The following is an 18,164-nucleotide window of genomic DNA, read 5'->3' as shown; positions in this document are numbered from 1 at the left end:
GGAAATACTTGGAATGAGTATTTTATATTTGACTTTCTATTAACTATATGTTTGATTTGTAGTTCTATATGGTTATTGCAGCAAAAAAATTAATAGACTTTCTTCTGGAATGTTTGTCTTTTGAGATAGGCGGGCCTAGAACTTGAAACTCCTGTGCCTCAGCTTCATACATATTGAGATTTCAGGCTGGTGCCACCACACATAAGACACGCCAACTCCGTACCTGAGATTTTGAATCTAACATCTTTAAGTCTAATTAAATAAACACAGAAGGACATGTAGAGAGGTCAACAACTGACATATCAAGAACCTAATAATGGTCGCCTTCTAAGAAACTGTCAGGGCCACTAGTCAGCAGGAAAAGGTACTTGCAGCCCCAATTGACAACATGAGTCTGATCCTAGAAACCCACATGATCAAGTAAGAGAATTTACTCCTGAAAGTTGTCCTCTGACCTCCAGACACACACAGTGGACTATATATGCCCACGTGTGTGTGTGTGTGTGTGTGTGTGTGTGTGTGTGTGTGTGTGTATGTGTATACACACATATATGTATATATATACTAAACAAATAAACTGTTGATAAAATTGTTGAACTATAAGAGCAACTTTAATACCTGCAAATAAGTAAATGTAGACTACTTGTAACAAACACCCCATGTTTGTTGTTGCCTGCTAAGAATATTCCTATTCTTATGAATAGTTAAAATGTTTATCTACTTAATCCCAGCACTCGGGAGGCCGAGGCAGGCGGATCTCTGAGTTGGAGACCAGCCTGGTGGACAGAGCAAGTGCCAAAGCTACACAGAGAAACCCTGTCTCAAAAAACAAACAACAACAACAACAAAAAGTGTATCTACTTTAGCAAAAGGAGGCCTAAGAACTCTTTGATTCTACTTGTATTTACTTACTTTTCCAAGGAAGCAGTTCTTGGGGATCAAACCCTGCCCCTAGGCATAGAACAAGGGGCTAGATGAGAGCCACACCTCCTGCTCTCTTCTGGTGTTTACATTAATTTCTGAATTTCAAAAAATTTGTCCTATGCTCCTGAAAATTGAACCCAGGACTTTGCACAATCAACCCAAGCACCCTACCACTGAACTACATCTCCAGTTCAAAATGGTATTTTATTTTTGCTTTTGAGAAGGATCTCATGTAGCCAGGGTAACCCCTAGGAAGCAAGGATAATTCCTGCCTCCATCTCCCAAGGGTTGGTGTTATACGTTTGTGCCACCATGCCCAACTTTACATCTCCTCTAAATTTCTAGGAATTTCTGAGTTGCTTTGCTTGGAATTTTATTCAAAGGGCAGAGCTAATAATTTCTGTGTTCCCCTGGCATCCAAACAGCCCTCTCCTGGGGGCATTTCAAACTCTAGGTTGTTGTTTGTCTGAATGGCTACACTCAAATATGTGCCCCGAGTACACTATGACAAATACTTGTGCCTGGGGTACTCCTGCTGCCTGTTTTGGAGGCAGGGTGACTGTGCCCAACTCTGTAGCTCTGGCTACATACAGAGCATGTTAGTCCTGAACTTGGGAGAGCTTTGCTTCCCCCTCTACAGTGCTCTAATCAGAGGTCAATCTCCTTGCCCCAGTACTCTTTACTCTTACTGCAAATGACAGGTGTAAGCAAAAATCTCTGGTTTGGTGTGTGGGTGGGTGGGTGGGTGGGTGTGTGTTTGCTTGCAAAAGGGTCTCTCTCTGTCCTGGAAATCACTGTGTAGACCAGATTGGCCTCAAACTCACAGTGAACCTCTTGCCTCTGAGTGCTGGCACTGAAGGTATTCGACACCACGCCAGGCTCTGGAAGGTTTTAAGGTTTCATAGAAACAAACACAAGTGTGTTCATCTCAATTCCCAACACTGTGGACAAACTAACAAAGTCAAGATACTGAGCTGGCTAAAGGGGCTCAAGCTAATCTGCTCTGATTGTGGCAAATGAGGCAGGAGTGTCATGTTTGAGGACTACCGGGATGCATCTCAAAACAACAAAGAAAGACCATATTAATCCTCGTAATACAGATACTATTGCAGATTCTAATGCGAGATGTTAACATCGTGTACAGAGTCGCTCATGTAATAATGCTCTTGAGAGCTTCAGGCCTGAATGCGGATCTGGAACAGAGCCCTGATTACCTTACTTAACCCGGGAGGTCTCGAACCGGAATCGGGAGAAATCTCAGAGTTTAAGGACGCCAGAAAACCAAAACCAAACAAAGCAAAAACGAGAACCTGGCCCGAGGGTTTCAGTAGTCGGTCTCTGAGCGGGCTGCCCGGGGGGCCCTTTGTTGTGCCCTCCGCGGAACAGCAGACCGGGAGCGCGCGGCAGCCAGCCCGGAGCTCGGAGCGGCCCAGCGGGCTGTCTGAGCTTCCGTTTCCTCCTCTGCTATACCAAGGTGGTCAAGGCCGCCGCGCAGCAGCCCCGAAGCGCTGCCCGCGGGCCGCGACAGGCAGGTGGAGTCTCGCGCGCGCACGCGCGCGCGCGCACATCACACACAGCGAGGCGCGCCCCGGGCGGAGCCGGGAGGGCGGAGGAAACGGCGCGCCCGCCCGCTAGGCCCGGCCCGCCGCGTGCGCGCGGCCCCCGCCCTCCGCGCCCGCGCGCCGGGTCGCCGGGGCCGTGGTGTACGTGCAGCGCGCGCGGAGCGAGTGGCGCCCGCAGGCCCGCGCCCTGCCTGCCCGCCCCGACGCAGCCGCTGGGCCCGCCGCCCAGGGCGCCGTGCGCCGCGCAGGCCGCGCTCTCTCCGGCGCGATGCGGCGCTAGGCGCCCCGGGCGAGGCAGGCGAGGCCAGGGCGCGCGCGGCCTCCCGCAGCGGGCGGCGGCCCCGGGCGGGCGCCCCGACGGCCCCGCCGCCGCCCCGCGCCCGCCCGCGGCCCGCCCTGACGCGGCCATGGCCAGTGACAGCGGCGGGCCCGGCGTGCTGAGCGCTAGCGAGCGCGACCGGCAGTATTGCGAGCTGTGCGGGAAGATGGAGAACCTGCTGCGCTGTGGCCGCTGCCGCAACTCCTTCTACTGCTGTAAGGAACACCAGCGCCAGGACTGGAAGAAGCACAAGCTAGTGTGCCAGGGCGGCGAGGTCCCCCGCGTACAGCCCGCGCCGGCGCAGCCCCGCGTCGCGCCCCCGCCCAGTGGGGCCCCCGGAGCCGCGCGCGTCGGCGGGGCGGCCCGGCGCGGGGACAGCGCGGCGGCCTCGCGCGCACCGGGCCCTGAGGACGCGGCACAGGCCCGGAGCGGCCCCGGCCCGGCAGAGCCCGGCTCCGAGGATCCTCCGGCTAGTAGGTCTCCGGGCCCGGAGCGTGCCAGCCTGTGCCCAGCAGGCGGCGGCCCCGGGGAGGCGCTGAGTCCCAGCGGTGGGCTGCGGCCCAACGGGCAGACCAAGCCGCTGCCCGCGTTGAAGCTGGCGCTGGAGTACATCGTGCCGTGCATGAACAAGCACGGCATCTGTGTGGTGGACGACTTCCTGGGCAGGGAGACCGGGCAACAGATAGGCGACGAGGTGCGCGCCCTCCACGACACGGGCAAGTTCACGGACGGGCAGCTGGTCAGCCAGAAGAGTGACTCTTCCAAGGACATCCGGGGGGACCAGATCACCTGGATCGAGGGCAAGGAGCCGGGCTGTGAGACCATCGGCCTGCTCATGAGCAGCATGGACGACCTGATCCGCCACTGCAGCGGGAAGCTGGGCAACTACAGGATAAACGGCCGAACGAAAGTAAGTGGCTGGGGCTCGCGCCCGAAGGAGGGTCTGTGAGGACCACTCCTCTGCCACCGCAGACCCAGGGTGGGCGCTCTGCGTTAGCGTGGTTCCTTTTGTTCCTGTAGTACTCTTAGCCACAGTGCAGACCCTGCTGGAGCCCTGGTCACTCATTGAGGGGACATTGGGGTACCGGCTACATCGGGTCTGGATGGTGCATTTGCCTGTGTGCCTAAGCTAGTTGAAAGCCCCGCGGTTTTCAGCGCGCACCCAGCTCTCACTGAGAGCCAGACACTGTGTTTAGCTGGAGTCTTGTCAGCTGCCCCCAGAAAGGCCCATTTAAAAGGCTGTGGTCGGAAGACTCCCTGTATTCAGGAAAAGCTTGGCGGCCTGCTTCCCCTCCCCCTTGAAGCTTTCTCTTGCTGCCTGTCCCTACTGTTTTGAAACCCACTACCAAACCGGGAAAGAGGTGTTTCCGTTCCCAGGGCTCATAGTAGGCAGGTTACACTCAAAGCACAGGTTTCCTCTATTCACTTTGTTGTTAATGTGATCCTTCTGTTGAAAAAGAGCTGTTTTTGTGGCTTCCTGGTTTGTTTTTTTAAATTTTTATTATTATTATTGTTATTTTTCCCTTGAACAAAAATCACACGGAATTGGAGGTCGGAGGGCTCCTTTTAACCTTAGGTTTGGTGGGATTTTTTTTTTCTTTCCCTTATTGTGGCAGTTCCTTGCAGTCTGCTCTTCCCTCCCGCCTATGGCAGACAGCGGCTCTCCCCACTTTTCCTTCCCAGATCTGAATCTTTTCTTTGATTCACCCCCCAGGGCCAACCTGATCCACCCTCCCACTACAGTCAGTTTTGAATTTTGACAGGTTTTGGAAAACCCCAACACACAAGTTTGAACACACAGGCTCTTGCCAGTAATTATTCCTTGTGTAGGTTTCGAACTGTGTTGACAGCCATATGGGACAGTCAGACTGAGTATGTTTGGGAGGGGAAAATGCAATGAATATAACGAGAAGGCTAAGTTACTGCTGTCTAGCCCAGTACTAGATGGGGCCACCTGTCTTAATCTCAGCTGAGCTCAAGAAAAAGTTGCTTAAAATTAAGCTTCATGGCGGGGAATGTAGTTCAGTTGATAGAGTGCTTGTCTAGCATGCAGAAACCCTGAGTTTGGTCCCCAGCAACATGTAAACCATGCCCCCACTTCTGTGATCCCAGTTCTCTGGAGTTAGTTTCAGGTCATCCTCTGCTACATCTCCAGTTTAAGGCCAGCCTGGGGTACATGAGATCTGTCTCCCAGAGCACAATAGAATGAAGCTGGGAAGGGATGGAAGAGCGATGAGACTCAGTCTGGGCTTTCTGTGAGATTCCCGTTTATATTTAAGAACAAAGGCTATCCTGCGTCACCTCTGAATGTCCTGGTCACTCCAAGAAAGAGCTACTGTTGCGGGGATGGTCTGGAATAAGTTTGAGTGAGAAGGGAGAAAAGCGATTTCCTCAGTCTCTGAATCTGCTTTCCTTAGGTGAGGTGATTACAAGCTTCCTCCTTCCTGTTCCCCTTCCTCCAGTTCTTAGGGAAGAGCCATCAGACAGCCTGGCTCTGAGGGCAGAGGCTCTCCTGGGAAGCTGTTGGGAAATAGACACCCTCTTTCCCCATGGGTTGAAGTAGCTGAAGGAAACAGTGCTGATTTAAGTCACTTGACTGGAGGTCTTATCACTGGAGCAAGGACTAGCTTCTTAGCAGGGAGGATGGATTTACACTCCGAATTTCAGCTTACACTTTCATTCATTTCAGGGATACCGTTTTTGGGGTCTTAAGGACTTCCATTTATTGAACCTCACTTTTTTTTTTTTTTTGGTTTTTCGAGATAGGGTTTCTCTGTGGCTTTGGAGGCCGTCCTGGAACTAGCTCTTGTAGACCAGGCTGGTCTCGAACTCACAGAGATCCACCTGCCTCTGCCTCCCGAGTGCTGGGATTAAAGGCATGTGCCACCACTGACCGGCGAACCTCACATTTTTAAAGTTACATTTGTTAGTGTGTGTGTGTGTGTGTGTGTGTGTGTGTGTGTGTGTGTGTAGGTTAGAGGACAGCTTTCTGGAATTGATTCTCCTACCAAGTGGGTCCTGAAGATGGACCCTAGGTTGTCAGACTTGGCACAAGTACCTGTACCTGCTGAGCCATCACAACAGCTCCTTATTAAACTTTTTGGCTAAAAAAAAATGGGTAATCATGTTTGAACATGTAATTTAAGTATTTCTTAAAAAAATACTGCTTTTGAGCACTAAGACACCAATTGCACACTCTTCCCAAATATTCAGCAAGCAGGCTGCATCAGGCTGCAGACTAGGCTTTGCACAGACACTGTCACAGTGGTGGCAGTGTTGGGCAAAGGGTAGCAACCCTGACTTACACTTGGGGTAAGGGTCAGCTTATACTAGGCCAGGGCCCACCACTCAGGCAAACCTGGCTCAGATTCAAGCTAGACTTGGAGCCTGGGTTTTCCTGCTGCACTAGATGTAGGAGGACATCAGATGAGAAGATGTTTTCCTCGCTGAGCATATGGCTGGAATTCTAGTTCTGTTAGACATTTTTGTTGCTGGTGAGGGACTAGTTCGTCATGACAGTCTGAATCCTGCTATGTAAACTTTACTTCATATACTTAAAAGCAGCTGTGTATTTAGCCACTGAGTGACACTCTTTTAAGTCTATCTCTCAGGGGTTGTCAGGATGAGGCCGTAATATTTGATTTTCTTTGGGAATATCTTTGCATTTGTACTGTGAGAGCTGTGTTAAGCTTCCTGCCAGTGTGTTTTTCTCACTTTGGCTTTTTGAAGCAGTAGCCGGCTGTCAGTGCCTGGTACCCACCTCTAGGTATTCTCTCACTGGAAATCCTGTAAGATACTAGGATTAATTTTTTTAAATTTTATGTGTATGAGTGGTATGCCTGCATGTATGTTTGTCTGTGCACCACATATGCACAGCGCCCAGTGGAGGCCAGAAGAGGGCATTGGATCCCTGGGACTGGGATTACAGACAGTTGTTAGCCACTGTGTTGGTGCTGGGAATTGAACCCTGGTCCTCTGGAAGAGCAGCCAGTGAGTGCTTTTAATCACTGAGCCATCTATCCAGCTCCCAGATACCAGGATTTAAGCCAGATCTTTCAACTTAGCTCTGAGTTCTGTCACTTACATCAGCTACATGTATGTCAGGACATGGACATCAAGTTGTGAGATTTTCCAAGTTGACTTCCCCAGTGTCTGCCTCAGACATGCGCAGCTGGCCACTACTTATCCACCCGCTTAAAAAGAGGAACCCCCAAGGGAAGATGAAGTAATACAGGAGAAAACCAGAAACGTGATTGTTGCCACTGATGTAGCCCAGCTCTACTCTCCACTCTCTCTGGGATCCTCACCCTTTTCTTGCCCTTAAGCTTCCCTTTAACCTCTTACCCTTTCTCACATCCTTCCTTCCATCAGGAAGGCTCATGATGACGTCAGCAGCAAGCAGCCACAGCCTTCCCCTTGAACAGAGCAATGTCTGAGCGCTATCAGAAGCCACAGGCACTTTAACTGGGTAGAGAGAAATGTGGTGCAGAGAAATGGGACCTGGGGGAGCACTGTGTTCATCTGCTGCTGTCATTTCTCTGAAGGAAAATGTTCCTCATTAAGATTATTGCAACATCAGGTGTGGTGGTGCACCAGGTCTTTAATCCCAGCACTTGGAAGGCAGAAACAGGTGGATCTCTGTGAGCTCAAAGCCAGTCAAAGCTACATAGTGAGACCTTGTCTCAAGAAAACAAACAAACAAAGCAAAAAACAGAAAGAAAGAAAGAAAGAAAGAAAGAAAGAAAGAAAGAAAGAAAGAAAGAAAGAAAGAAAGAAAGGCTGAGGCAGGGGAATAGCCTGTGACCAGCCTGGGTTGCACAGAGATTACCCCGTGTCTGGGAAAACAAAACAAAACAAAAAACCAAACAAACACAAAACAAACCACTAAAGAGTGGAATTAGCTGGTTGTGGTGGCCTATGCCGGTAGGATTTGCCAGAAGGAGGCAGAGGCAGGAGGATCACGAGTTCGAGGCCGGGCATTGGTGGCGCACGCCTTTAATCCCAGCACTCAGGAAGCAGAGGCAGGGGGATCGCTGTGAGTTCGAGGCCAGCCTGGTCTCCAGAGCGAGTGCCAGGATAGGCTCCAAAGTTACACAGATAAACCCTGTCTCGAAAAACAAAACAAAACAACAACAACAAAAAAAGTGGAATTACAATTCCAAATTTCACATGTTCATTTAAGAACATATATAAAGAAAAGATGTTGGGGATACAGATTAGTGGTGGGGCACCTGCCTGGCATGTTGCTAGGCACCCAGGTTCAATCCCCAGCACTGCAAAGGAGAGAGAGAGAGAATGAGTAATAGGATGAGAGGAACAAGCACCTTACACTGCTCAGATTTTTCTGGTGCTGCAGTTAATTAGTCAGCTCTGGATGGCTTTTAGAGCAAAGAATAGGATGAGGACGATCCTGCTGCTTTATGGCGGCTACCATAGAGAGAGGTGGCAATCCTCTTAGATGATAAAACCCTGCAGTGAGAGGCAGACGAAGGCCTAGACTGTGCTGCACTGGGTTCAGACTAAAGCCTCCTGAATTGTATGAAGTAAATCTCCTATTTGTAAGCCTAAAAAGAACAGAACCAGACAGCTTCTGTCCTGTACTACTCTGCCTTCCTCCTGCAACAGTGGTTTTCAATCTTCTTAATGCTGTGTGACCCTTTAATAATACTATTCTCTAATGTTGTGGTGACTCTCAACCATAAAATTATTTTGTTGCTACTTTATAACTGTAACTTTGCTACTGTTATGAATCATAATGTAAATATCTAATATACAGGATATGTGATATATGACCCCCAGGTTAAGAACTGCTGTCCTGGAACCTTGGACATAGAAATGGGAGCAGCCTGCCAGTGGTTGATTGCTGCACCAGAATGTGAGATTAAAGTCAGTTGTCCCATGTGCAGAAAGGCTGAGAAGTATTGGACCTGCTAGTCCCTGGCAGCTGAGTAAAGATGTCCTTGGAGGTTAAGAGGTTACTATGGGGCCAGGTAGGATGGTTTGCAACTTTAAACCCAGCACTGGGGAAGCAGAGGCAGGGAGCATCTCTGTGAGTTTGAGACTATCTTGATCTACATAGGGAGTTCCAGGCCAGCCAGGACCCTGTTTCACAAAAACTTACCATTAGCACAATTGAGGAAGGAAAGGAAGCCATGTGTGTTTTGTGTCCCTGTTAGGTCTGGGTTGGACGCTGGATCTGCTGCTAGGTGGGCTAGTGGCTCAGTGTCTGAGCCTCAGTTGATATTCACAGTACTGTTTGCTTCTCATACTTGCTGTGAGGAGTCTGTGTAACCTGTACACAAGCAATGCACTTTGACTGGGAAAGCAGTAGGCCGAGTTATTATTAACTATTACTCTTCCCATGTTAGAAAAAATTTATCAGTTTTCTGATTTTTTTTTTTTTTTCCTTTCCTATTTTGAGACAAGGCTCACTGTGGAGCCCTGACCAGCCCGGAACTTGCTGTGTAGATCAGGCTGGCCTCTGGCCTCTAGACCTCAGTGATCTAGTCCTTACCTTTCTTTAAGAGATTACTGCTTTCCCCATGTCTCTATCTCTTGTAAGCCGGGGAAAAGAGGCTTAGAAACTTTTTTTTTTTTTGACTCAACCACTCCCCTGGCACACATGTGCATACACACACACACACACACACACACACACACACGGGTGTACATTCACACACAGGCATGAGGCATGCACACTTTTTTTTCTCCAAGTAGAAAATAAGTTCTGGAGAGGTTAAGTGATTTGTTCAAGGAAGGACTGGAGCTGTTAGTGAAAATCGAGCAGAAGTGGGCTCAGCTCTTTCTTCTGTCCACAGTGGACCTTTCCTACGGAACTGATTTTGCTCTGTTTTTGCCATTTTGGGGGGTACTGAACATGTGATTCACTTTACTTTGCTCTTTCCAAACACTTCAGCGAGCTTGACATCCTTTTCTACTCTGTCTGTCCTGTCGCTGTGGGAGCTGTGTCACCTGAAGGAGGGTTTCCCATTCCCTTAGTAGACTTGTCTTCTGCTGTCTCTGCTTCCATTTCTCCGTTAGGCCCTTGATGTTCCATGATTTTGAAGCCTGTGCTTTCTGTGCATGTGTCTTTGGGTTGATGTTGTCAACTTGGTTGTTTTATTATCTAATTTTTCACTTTTGACCTTTCATTCTAACAGGTTCTTAGATACTTTTCTGAACTTCCTTGTGATGGCTTAGAAAGCACTCTACACTGAGCCATGGTTTCACATAGCCAAGGCTAGCCTCAAACTTGCTAAGCAGCCCAGGCTGGCTTTGAACTCTTCATCCTCCTTCCTGGGATAATAGGCATGTACCACCATGCCTGGCTCAGACAGTCTTCCTAGCTGCTTTGTCCTAGCTGTGCTTGTCTCCCATCTTTTCTACAAGGTTCCCATTCCACCCTTGGAATCTTTTGTGGCTGCACAGGTTATGCTCTGATCATTTACAGCGCTGTCCTCACAGCTTGTCTTTGGCTTTGCTTCCAGCCACCCAATCCTCATTGCAAGGTAAGGCTGCCAAAGACTGCCACACAGACACCGTTAAAGCCGAGAGGGAAGTCTTTATTGCCGGTCAGCAGCTGCATGAGGAATTCTTCCAAATCGCGCAGCCCTGAGCCTTACAGCTCATTGTCTTTTATGCACAAAACCCACATCCTGGTTGTGACACTTCAGTTAGCAAGAACTAGACTACAGAAGCCAAAATGCAAGGTTAGAGACTTTATCTTCGTTCCCATTGTGGCAGGTGTTGGGGCCTGTGTGTTGGGTTTTAAGGTCAGAATGGTGTCTCTAACATGTCCGTAGTCTTGCTAGGGTATTGGGGCCTGTTGCATTCTAAAACAATAAAAAACCCAACAGATGCTTCACCAGAGTCTTGCCCTGCCAGTTTATTTCATTTCACATTTCCTAGCTAAAACTTGACTGCTTGCCGTTTCACACAGCTGAGGGATGTCCTGGGCCAGGGCCTGAGTGCTGCATGCCTTGCCTGTGTGAGAAGGACTGACACCTGGCCCACACCCTGCTTCTGGCAGGTTCCACTCTTCACTGACTATGGGTAAGGTTTGGGTTCCTGGCCACAAAGGAGGCAAGCCAAAAAGCAACAGAGAAGCTTCCAAGAGCCTGAAACTCCCATCTTCCTACCTAATCGAAGGGGACATTTCCTCCCCTGCACCCTGTTTTGTTGTTTTGGTTGAGTTCTGCTGTACTGTTAATGATAGTTCACCTTTAGGTGTGTGCCCATGATGTTATGTCATTCATGGTCTGCAGTTCATCACTGTTTAGTCTCTCTTTCTGTTTAGAGGTAGGGCCTTGAGCAGTAGACCCTCCTGCCTCCGCTCCTGAGTGCTGGGGATTACAGGTGTACATTACAGTCACTGTTCCTCCTTTTTCCTTTGGTCTGTGTTCTGGCCCTGGATGACTACGGGCTTTAGTAAGGTTCTGGGGTTTGTTGCTTTCAAATTCTTACTGTCCTTGTTGCTCCGGGTTTTAGACATGTTCTGTCTAAGGGTCACCTTCCTGCTGGGTGCATTAGGGGTACTACAGCACCTTAGACGTGGGTGTGACCTGGACAGTGGAGTGCCAGCACCTGTCTTCTTCATAGATACCTGCAGACTCCTAGATCAGTCTCCTACACTGACAACTGACTGTACAGGAGTGAGAGGCAGCCCCACCTGCATTTTTGGAAAGCTGGCAAAGTTAGTGTGATTCATGCTGAGCTCCCCTGTGTTAGAAGGGGTGAGGGCTGGTAGAACAGGATGGGAGTTAGGGTAAGTGAACAGGTTTAAATGATACTGTATATGACCTCTATGTTTATATAGTATCTGCCTACGTACAGTATGATATGTATCTGCCCTGTGTGGCCACAGGTGCTGGTCTAAAACAATTCTCTCTGGCCTCTTGGGCCCAGCTGTTGGAGGGAAAGCTATGAGCTGGGATTGGGTGGATTGCTGTGTTGGGGACATATAGGAGCAGAACCTTGGCAGTCCAGAGGCTAGGAAAGGTTTTCCCAAAGAAGCTGTCATTTTGGAAAAAAACCAGAGTTTCAAAAGCACATACCTCTCTTTTCTTCTGTCAGTTACTACAGTTAAAAAAAAAAAAATCTCCTGGTTGGAGTGGCTTACTTGACAGAGTGTTTGCCTAGTATGCACAAAACCAGGGGATTCATCCCCACATAAACCGAGGGTAGTGGTAATGTCAGTAATCCCTGCAGGAGGATGAGGAGTTCAAGGTGGTGAGTTCAAGGCTAGCCTAGGCTTCAGATCCACCTCACTACCATTTCCATTTTCTGTTCAAACTCAGCTTCCTACCTGCCCTGGGGATTTCCAAAGACCTCACCTTCCCTTTCTTGTATCTTTCCCTTCTAGTCTTTTCTGTCCCTTGCTGCCTTTTGAAAAGAACATTTCATTCCCTGCCACGTACTTTCTATGTGGCCTCCTTTGTCCCTTCCCTCTGTGGCTTCCCCAGCTCTTGCCATGTGGAGGTGATGCAGTCAGTGTCCTGCAGCTTGCTTCTTGTCCTGCTGTGGCCCTGACAGCTTCTATCACTGATGACACACCCCTCACAGTGGGAAGCCGTGTGGGCACAGCACCTTGTCTTATCAAATGAGTGTTCCCAGCTGCTTGTATCACAGACTCAGTGAGTGTTAGGTTTGAAATTCTTCCTGGACACCCTAATTGAGATTTTAATCATTTAATATCTAGTCCCTCATACAATCTTGTAATGTTGTTTTTCTTGTTTTACGATTTCTTTGCCATGCACAACCTACCAAAAGTCGAACACTGAAGACTGGGGAGACAGCATAGTGGTTGCCCTACAAGTAAAAGGACAGGTATCCCCACCAGGAAACCTATGTAATTACCATGAAACATGGAAGCCCGCCTGTAATTCCAGCCTCAGAAGGCACAGATGGGATCTGGACGCAAGCTGGGATCCAGAAACAAGCTAGAGAGACTGGCTGTTTTGGTGAGCTTTGGGTTTGATTGAGAGATGCTACACTAAAGGATAGGGTGGAAGGGCAATGAGGAAGACTCCTGATGCCTCAGACCTGTGTGTACACATGTGTGCCCATATACATGTGAATACATACATGTACTCTGCCATCATGATCCTTTCCCAGCCATTTAGAATGTACACCTCCTTTAGTGTCTGGGCTAAGTCTTCTTCACATATGTGTGGTTCCCCCAGCCCTAAAACTAATTTAGATCTCCACTGATCTTTGTGAAAAACAAAACAAAACAAAAAACTACTCTACTCCAGGAATGGAGAGATGGCTCAGTGGGTAAGAGCGCAAACATGAAGAAACTTGAGTTCAAATCCCTAGCACCTGTATAGAAAGCTGAGCATGGCCACATACACCCATAACCCTAATGCTATGGGGGGGGGGGCAAAGACAGACAAATTACTCAGGTTACTGCCAGCCTAGCTCCTGGTTCAGTGAGAGACCCCATTTCAAAGCAGTAAGATGGAGGGTGATATAGCAGGATACCTGACTTCTTTCTCTGGCCTTTGTATGTGCACACTTGGCCACATGCACACTCAATATGTGCTCATACCACACACACACACACACACACACACACACACACACACACACAGTCCTTCGTGTCCACTGTGATGTTACACACCTGTAATCCTAGCACGTGGGAGGTGGAGACAGAGGGTTCAGAGTTCAAGCTGCACAGTGAGTTCAGGGCCAGCCTGAGACCTCACAAGTTATAAGTGCAGAGCAGCTGTGATGTGACCCTGTTTTAGACAGAGCTCCCCAAGCTTGTGCTTTCAGTGTGTTAGGCACATGATAGCACTCAGTGACTTGACCTTGGCTATCCCTGGCCTGTCCCTCACCTCCCTTCACCATCTGCCCAAACTCATGTCTCAATCTGTAGAGCCTTCCCACCTCAAGTCTGTGGGTGTTCTTTCCTATTGTGGTCCACCCCCCACCCCCCTGCTTACTATGTTGTTCCTGACCCCTAATTTTCCAGATAAAAATAGCCTGGGCCAGCCTGGCCTTAAACTATTTTTAACTCCCAAGTACTGGGAGAAAGGTCTGCTTTGAAGATGAAATGAAGTTCTGTGCCAGTACCTATGATAGGAGCCAGGCAGGGTTCTGATGACCTGTCCCCTACATAGGGGTGGCCTTTGTGCCTGCCTCCTCACCCCACCAGTGCCTGAGAATCTGCAGGAAATACCTATGTTCCCAAGGCTTGTAAGGTGTGATGTTGAAAGTGACCTCTTGGACATAGGTCTTCAAGGTGACCTGCAAGAAAGGAAGGGCCTGTGGCCAGCATGTGGTCAGAGCTAACATCCCATCTGGCTGATGGGTGGGATAGTCTCAAGCACACTTTAAACTTAAGGTGTTGACATGCATTTAGATCTGTCAGGGACTCCGTCTCAAACATGTTCAAGGTCAGCTGAAGCATTTATTTAACCAGGGACTGGAGAGACAGTGACTAGGAGTTCTGTTCTTTCAGGGGACCTGCAGTTGATTCACACAGCATCCTTATTGTGCAGCTCACAACCGTCTGCAAATACAGCTCTAGGGCATCCGGTATCCCTCTGTCTTCTTCAAAAAGGATTTATTTAATAAAAGAGGCCATGTCCTTAACCCAGCCATGAAATGACTCTTAGGATCAGGAAGCCTTCTGGTTCTGAGCACATGTTCTAGATTCCAATGTTTAATTGACTTCAGAAGCATCTGTGTGTGACAGGAAGGCATTGCAGGAGCCCAATTGGGCATTTACTTCAGTTTGGCTTTGAGTGTGGACCCTATGGATAGATGTCTGGTGGAAATTGTCAACTTCTTCCCTAAGTGATCATGCGTAGTTTATAGCTCACGTTTTGATCCCACATTAAGTCCCTGTTGCAGGGGCTGGAGAGATGGGTCTTGCCACCAAGCCTCAGGACCTGAGTTTGATCTCTAGGACCCACATGGTGGAAGAAGAGGTTGTCTTCTGACACCCATATGCATGCCATGGTGTGTGATCTGTTTCACACAGAGACACAAAATAAATGTAATTAGTTCTTGTTATAAGGATATCCCCAAAGAATCAAACCAAGAGGTCAGGCCTTTAATCCCAGCACTCGGGAGGCAGAGACAGGCGGATCTCTGTGAGTTCGAGACCAGCCTGGTAAACAAGAGCAAGTTCCAGGACAGCCTCCAAAGCCACAGAGAAACCCTGTCTCAAAAAACCGAAGAAGGAGAAGGAGAAGGAGAAGAAGAAGAATCAAACCAAGAGACCGAAGAAGGAGGAGAAGAAGAAGAAGAAGAAGAAGAAGAAGAAGAAGAAGAAGAAGAAGAAGAAGAAGAAGAAGAAGAAGAAGAAGAATCAAACCAAGAGACCAGGTCCCTAAATTGCTCAGGCTGGCCTGGAACTTGCAGGGCTCTTTCCTTAGCTCCTAAGTAGCTGTGATTACAGACATGCCCCACTCATGCTTATTGAGCTGCTTTTTCTGGTGTCTTAGAACTGTGGGTTGTGGTTGCCCTACCAGGGCAGACATGTGAATTAAGAGACTCAGCTATGCATATATGTAGGCTTCAGAAGTTGTTGGCCTTGTACAGTCTCCTCCCAGAAGCAAAGCCATCCATGTATGCCAATATAGAAGCTGTAGCGTGGGGTGTCTGCCCAGGGCATGCCTTTGCATAAGCATCGCTAGGCCAGGCCTTGCTTTGGAATCCAGATGTGCAATTTTACCGTAAAGGATGCAGAGTCGCTTTATTACTAGGGATGGGTACTGGATGGCAATTTCTCCTCCTCTCTGCCTCTTTCCTTTCCTCTCTCTTCCAATGGCATACCTGCAAGTATGTTTTACTTTTGATTCTACCTGTAATGGCAGCACAGGACAATTCATCTGAATTTTTAAAGATAAAAGGCCTTAGTAGATATCCCAGTGTGCCTGAGCTGGGGTACCCTTGCTAACAAAAACAAAACCCGGGTTCATGTCACTTTGTTCTGCTTATGTTAAAGGCAGCTCCTGTGATTGCTAGCTTTGAAACATCCCTTGATGTTTTGGTGGGAAGGTCTTTAACACGTGTGGGAACCATTTGTTTTGGGAGCTGGTTTCCAGAGACTGTTTCAGTGTTACACTATGTGAAAGGTGTTTGGTCCTGCAGATGTTTCTTCATCTTAGAATTGTCTGGGAAAGGGAAAGCGAATGCTATGCTGACAGAAGCCAGCAATGTGCAGAGGCCCTGGTGGTTCCACTTTAGTCCTCAAGCTCCCTGCGTGGAGTAAGCCCCTGACTACAAACCCAGGAGCTCCATCAATGTATTGGGAGCAATACAAACCTAACAAACAGAAAAGGGGGTAAATAAGGAGCTTGGAGAAAGGTGTCTGTGTCTTTAGTGGGCTTTCTCAAATTGTTGGCTCCTGGTACTGGTTGGCAGTGGCTCATCTATCCACGTTAAAGGCAGGGTCTCTCACTAGGACCTGAACTTGCCAATTAGGTTAGTCTGGCTGGCCTGGGAGCTCAAGAATCCACCTGTCTCTCCCTCTCCAGCAATGGCTTACAAGTGTGTGCAACCACACCCATCTTTTTATGTGGATATTGGGGAATGAACTTAGTCCTCATGCCTACATGGCAAGCACTTTACCAACTGAGCTGTTTCCTCAGCCCTGGAGTCAGGGTTCTTGGTTGACTTTTACTACACTATAAAGACTTTATTTTTAACTAAAGCCTATCTGCTGTTGCTTGGGCAACTGGCACATGGTCTGAATCTGGTGAGAAGAAAGCTGATCTGTTTTTAAGGGCATTGTGTACTCATTCACACAACCTGTTAGATTATGGTTGCTGATGACTCCAGCAAAGAACACTGCATCAGGGGATCCAATACATGTTTTATTGATAATGGTGAATTTAATTATTAGGACTGCATGTAGAAATTGAATATTGTGGGTTTTACTTTTGAAAGCTAGAGTGTGTATGTGTGTGTGTGTGTGGGAGGGTCAGATCTCACCCGGATGAACTGTTCTAGTTCTTTGATAAACACCTAAGCTTGATTGCTTTGTAATTTGTCAATGACAGTATTTTTTTTACAGAAGATTTATCTTTATTTTATGAATGTTTGTGTGCATGTATGTGCGTATATCATGTGCATGCCTAGTGCCCTTGAAGTCCAGAAAGAAGGTGTCAGATGTCAGATCCCCTGGAGCTTGAATTACAGACACTTGTGAGCCACCATGTAGGTGCAGGGACCTGAACTCAAATCCACTGCGAGAATAACAAGTGCTCTTAGCCACTGAGCCATCTGTCTAGCCTCTAAGATATATTTTAAATTATGTAGACTCCAACTTCCTTAGGTTTGTTTTTGTTCATTGCCGAGGAGGATTAATCACATGGTCTTCACCTGCTAGGGCATTGCACTGTGAGTCACCTCCAGCCTGAGGAAACTTTAGAACCAAATCATGAATTAATGAGGGTGCTTTGGGGTACCTTTGTCATGTTCTACTCCCGCATATGACTTTTGTATCCTTAGTTACACCTGCTGTTGGCTTATTGTCAAACTTTGTAGACTGATTTGACATTGTCACTGTTGAATTCACATAGTAATTGTTCTCATAGTAAAACGTGCATTTTGAAAAGCTTGTGTTATTTTTGACTTAAGAGATTTCTTGTGGGTCGAAGTTTTTGTTTGGTTTGGTTTTCTTCTAAGATTTTTTTTTTTTTTTTCTTTTTCAAGACAGGGTTTCTCTATGTAGCTTTGGAGCCTATTCTGGCACTCGCGCTGGAGACCAGGCTGGCCTCGAACTCACAGAGATCCGCCTGCCTCTGCCTCCCGAGTGCTGGGATCAAAGGCATGCGCCACCAACACCCGGCAATTTTTTGTTTTTAATTATTTGAAGGTATGTGTGTATTGCTGGTGTCCAGAGATCAAATATCCCTGGAGCTATAGTTGCTCGTGGTTTTGAACCACCTAACAGGGGAAACTGAATTAAGATCCTCTGGAAGAGCAGTACTCACTTTTAACTGATGAGCCATCTCTCCAGTCCCTGGCTGGTTTTTTGTTGTTTGTTTTGTTGTTGTGCTTTGCATAGGGCACAGCAGTCTCCTGTAGCTTAGGCTGGTCTGGAACTTACTGTATAGCCCAGGCTGGCCTTGACCTTGTGATGATTCTCTTCCTTTATCCTCCTGGGTGCTAGAGTTGCAAGTGTGAGCCACTATGCCTACTTGTTCTTCACAGTAAAATGACAGACTTGTAAGATGTAGATTACTCTGCTTGTGTATTAGGAAACTAGCTTTCCTATTGACATTGGATAAAGCTGTGTTATCCATTTACGAAAAGCTCTTTATCTGAAGTTAGGCTGTGTGTGTGTGTGTGTGTGTGTGTGTGTGTGTGTGTGTGTGTGTGTGTGTGTGTATTATAGAAAT

General features: G+C 48.0%; 1 protein-coding gene across 2 annotated transcripts in view; it reads left to right on the top strand.

Moving 5' to 3' along the window:
- Positions 1-2,821: 2,821 nt before the first annotated feature.
- The window catches only part of Egln1 (egl-9 family hypoxia inducible factor 1), a 39,528-nt gene continuing 24,185 nt past the window's right edge, over positions 2,822-18,164 (top strand). The window contains exons 1-2 of one of the 2 annotated variants that reach the window (XM_035442757.1): positions 2,822-3,715; positions 10,293-10,674. In XM_035442757.1, the coding sequence (XP_035298648.1) occupies positions 2,894-3,715; positions 10,293-10,607 (1,137 nt within the window). In that variant the 5' untranslated portion in view covers positions 2,822-2,893 and the 3' untranslated portion in view covers positions 10,608-10,674. Of the gene's footprint in view, positions 3,716-10,292; positions 10,675-18,164 lie in introns of those variants that run through there. The other variant, XM_027404813.2, reaches the window with a different exon arrangement.

This window comes from Cricetulus griseus, chromosome 3, assembly GCF_003668045.3.
Source record: "Cricetulus griseus strain 17A/GY chromosome 3, alternate assembly CriGri-PICRH-1.0, whole genome shotgun sequence".
Classification (NCBI taxonomy): Eukaryota; Metazoa; Chordata; class Mammalia; order Rodentia; family Cricetidae; genus Cricetulus; species Cricetulus griseus.
This window is presented reverse-complemented; position numbering and strand designations above follow the sequence as displayed.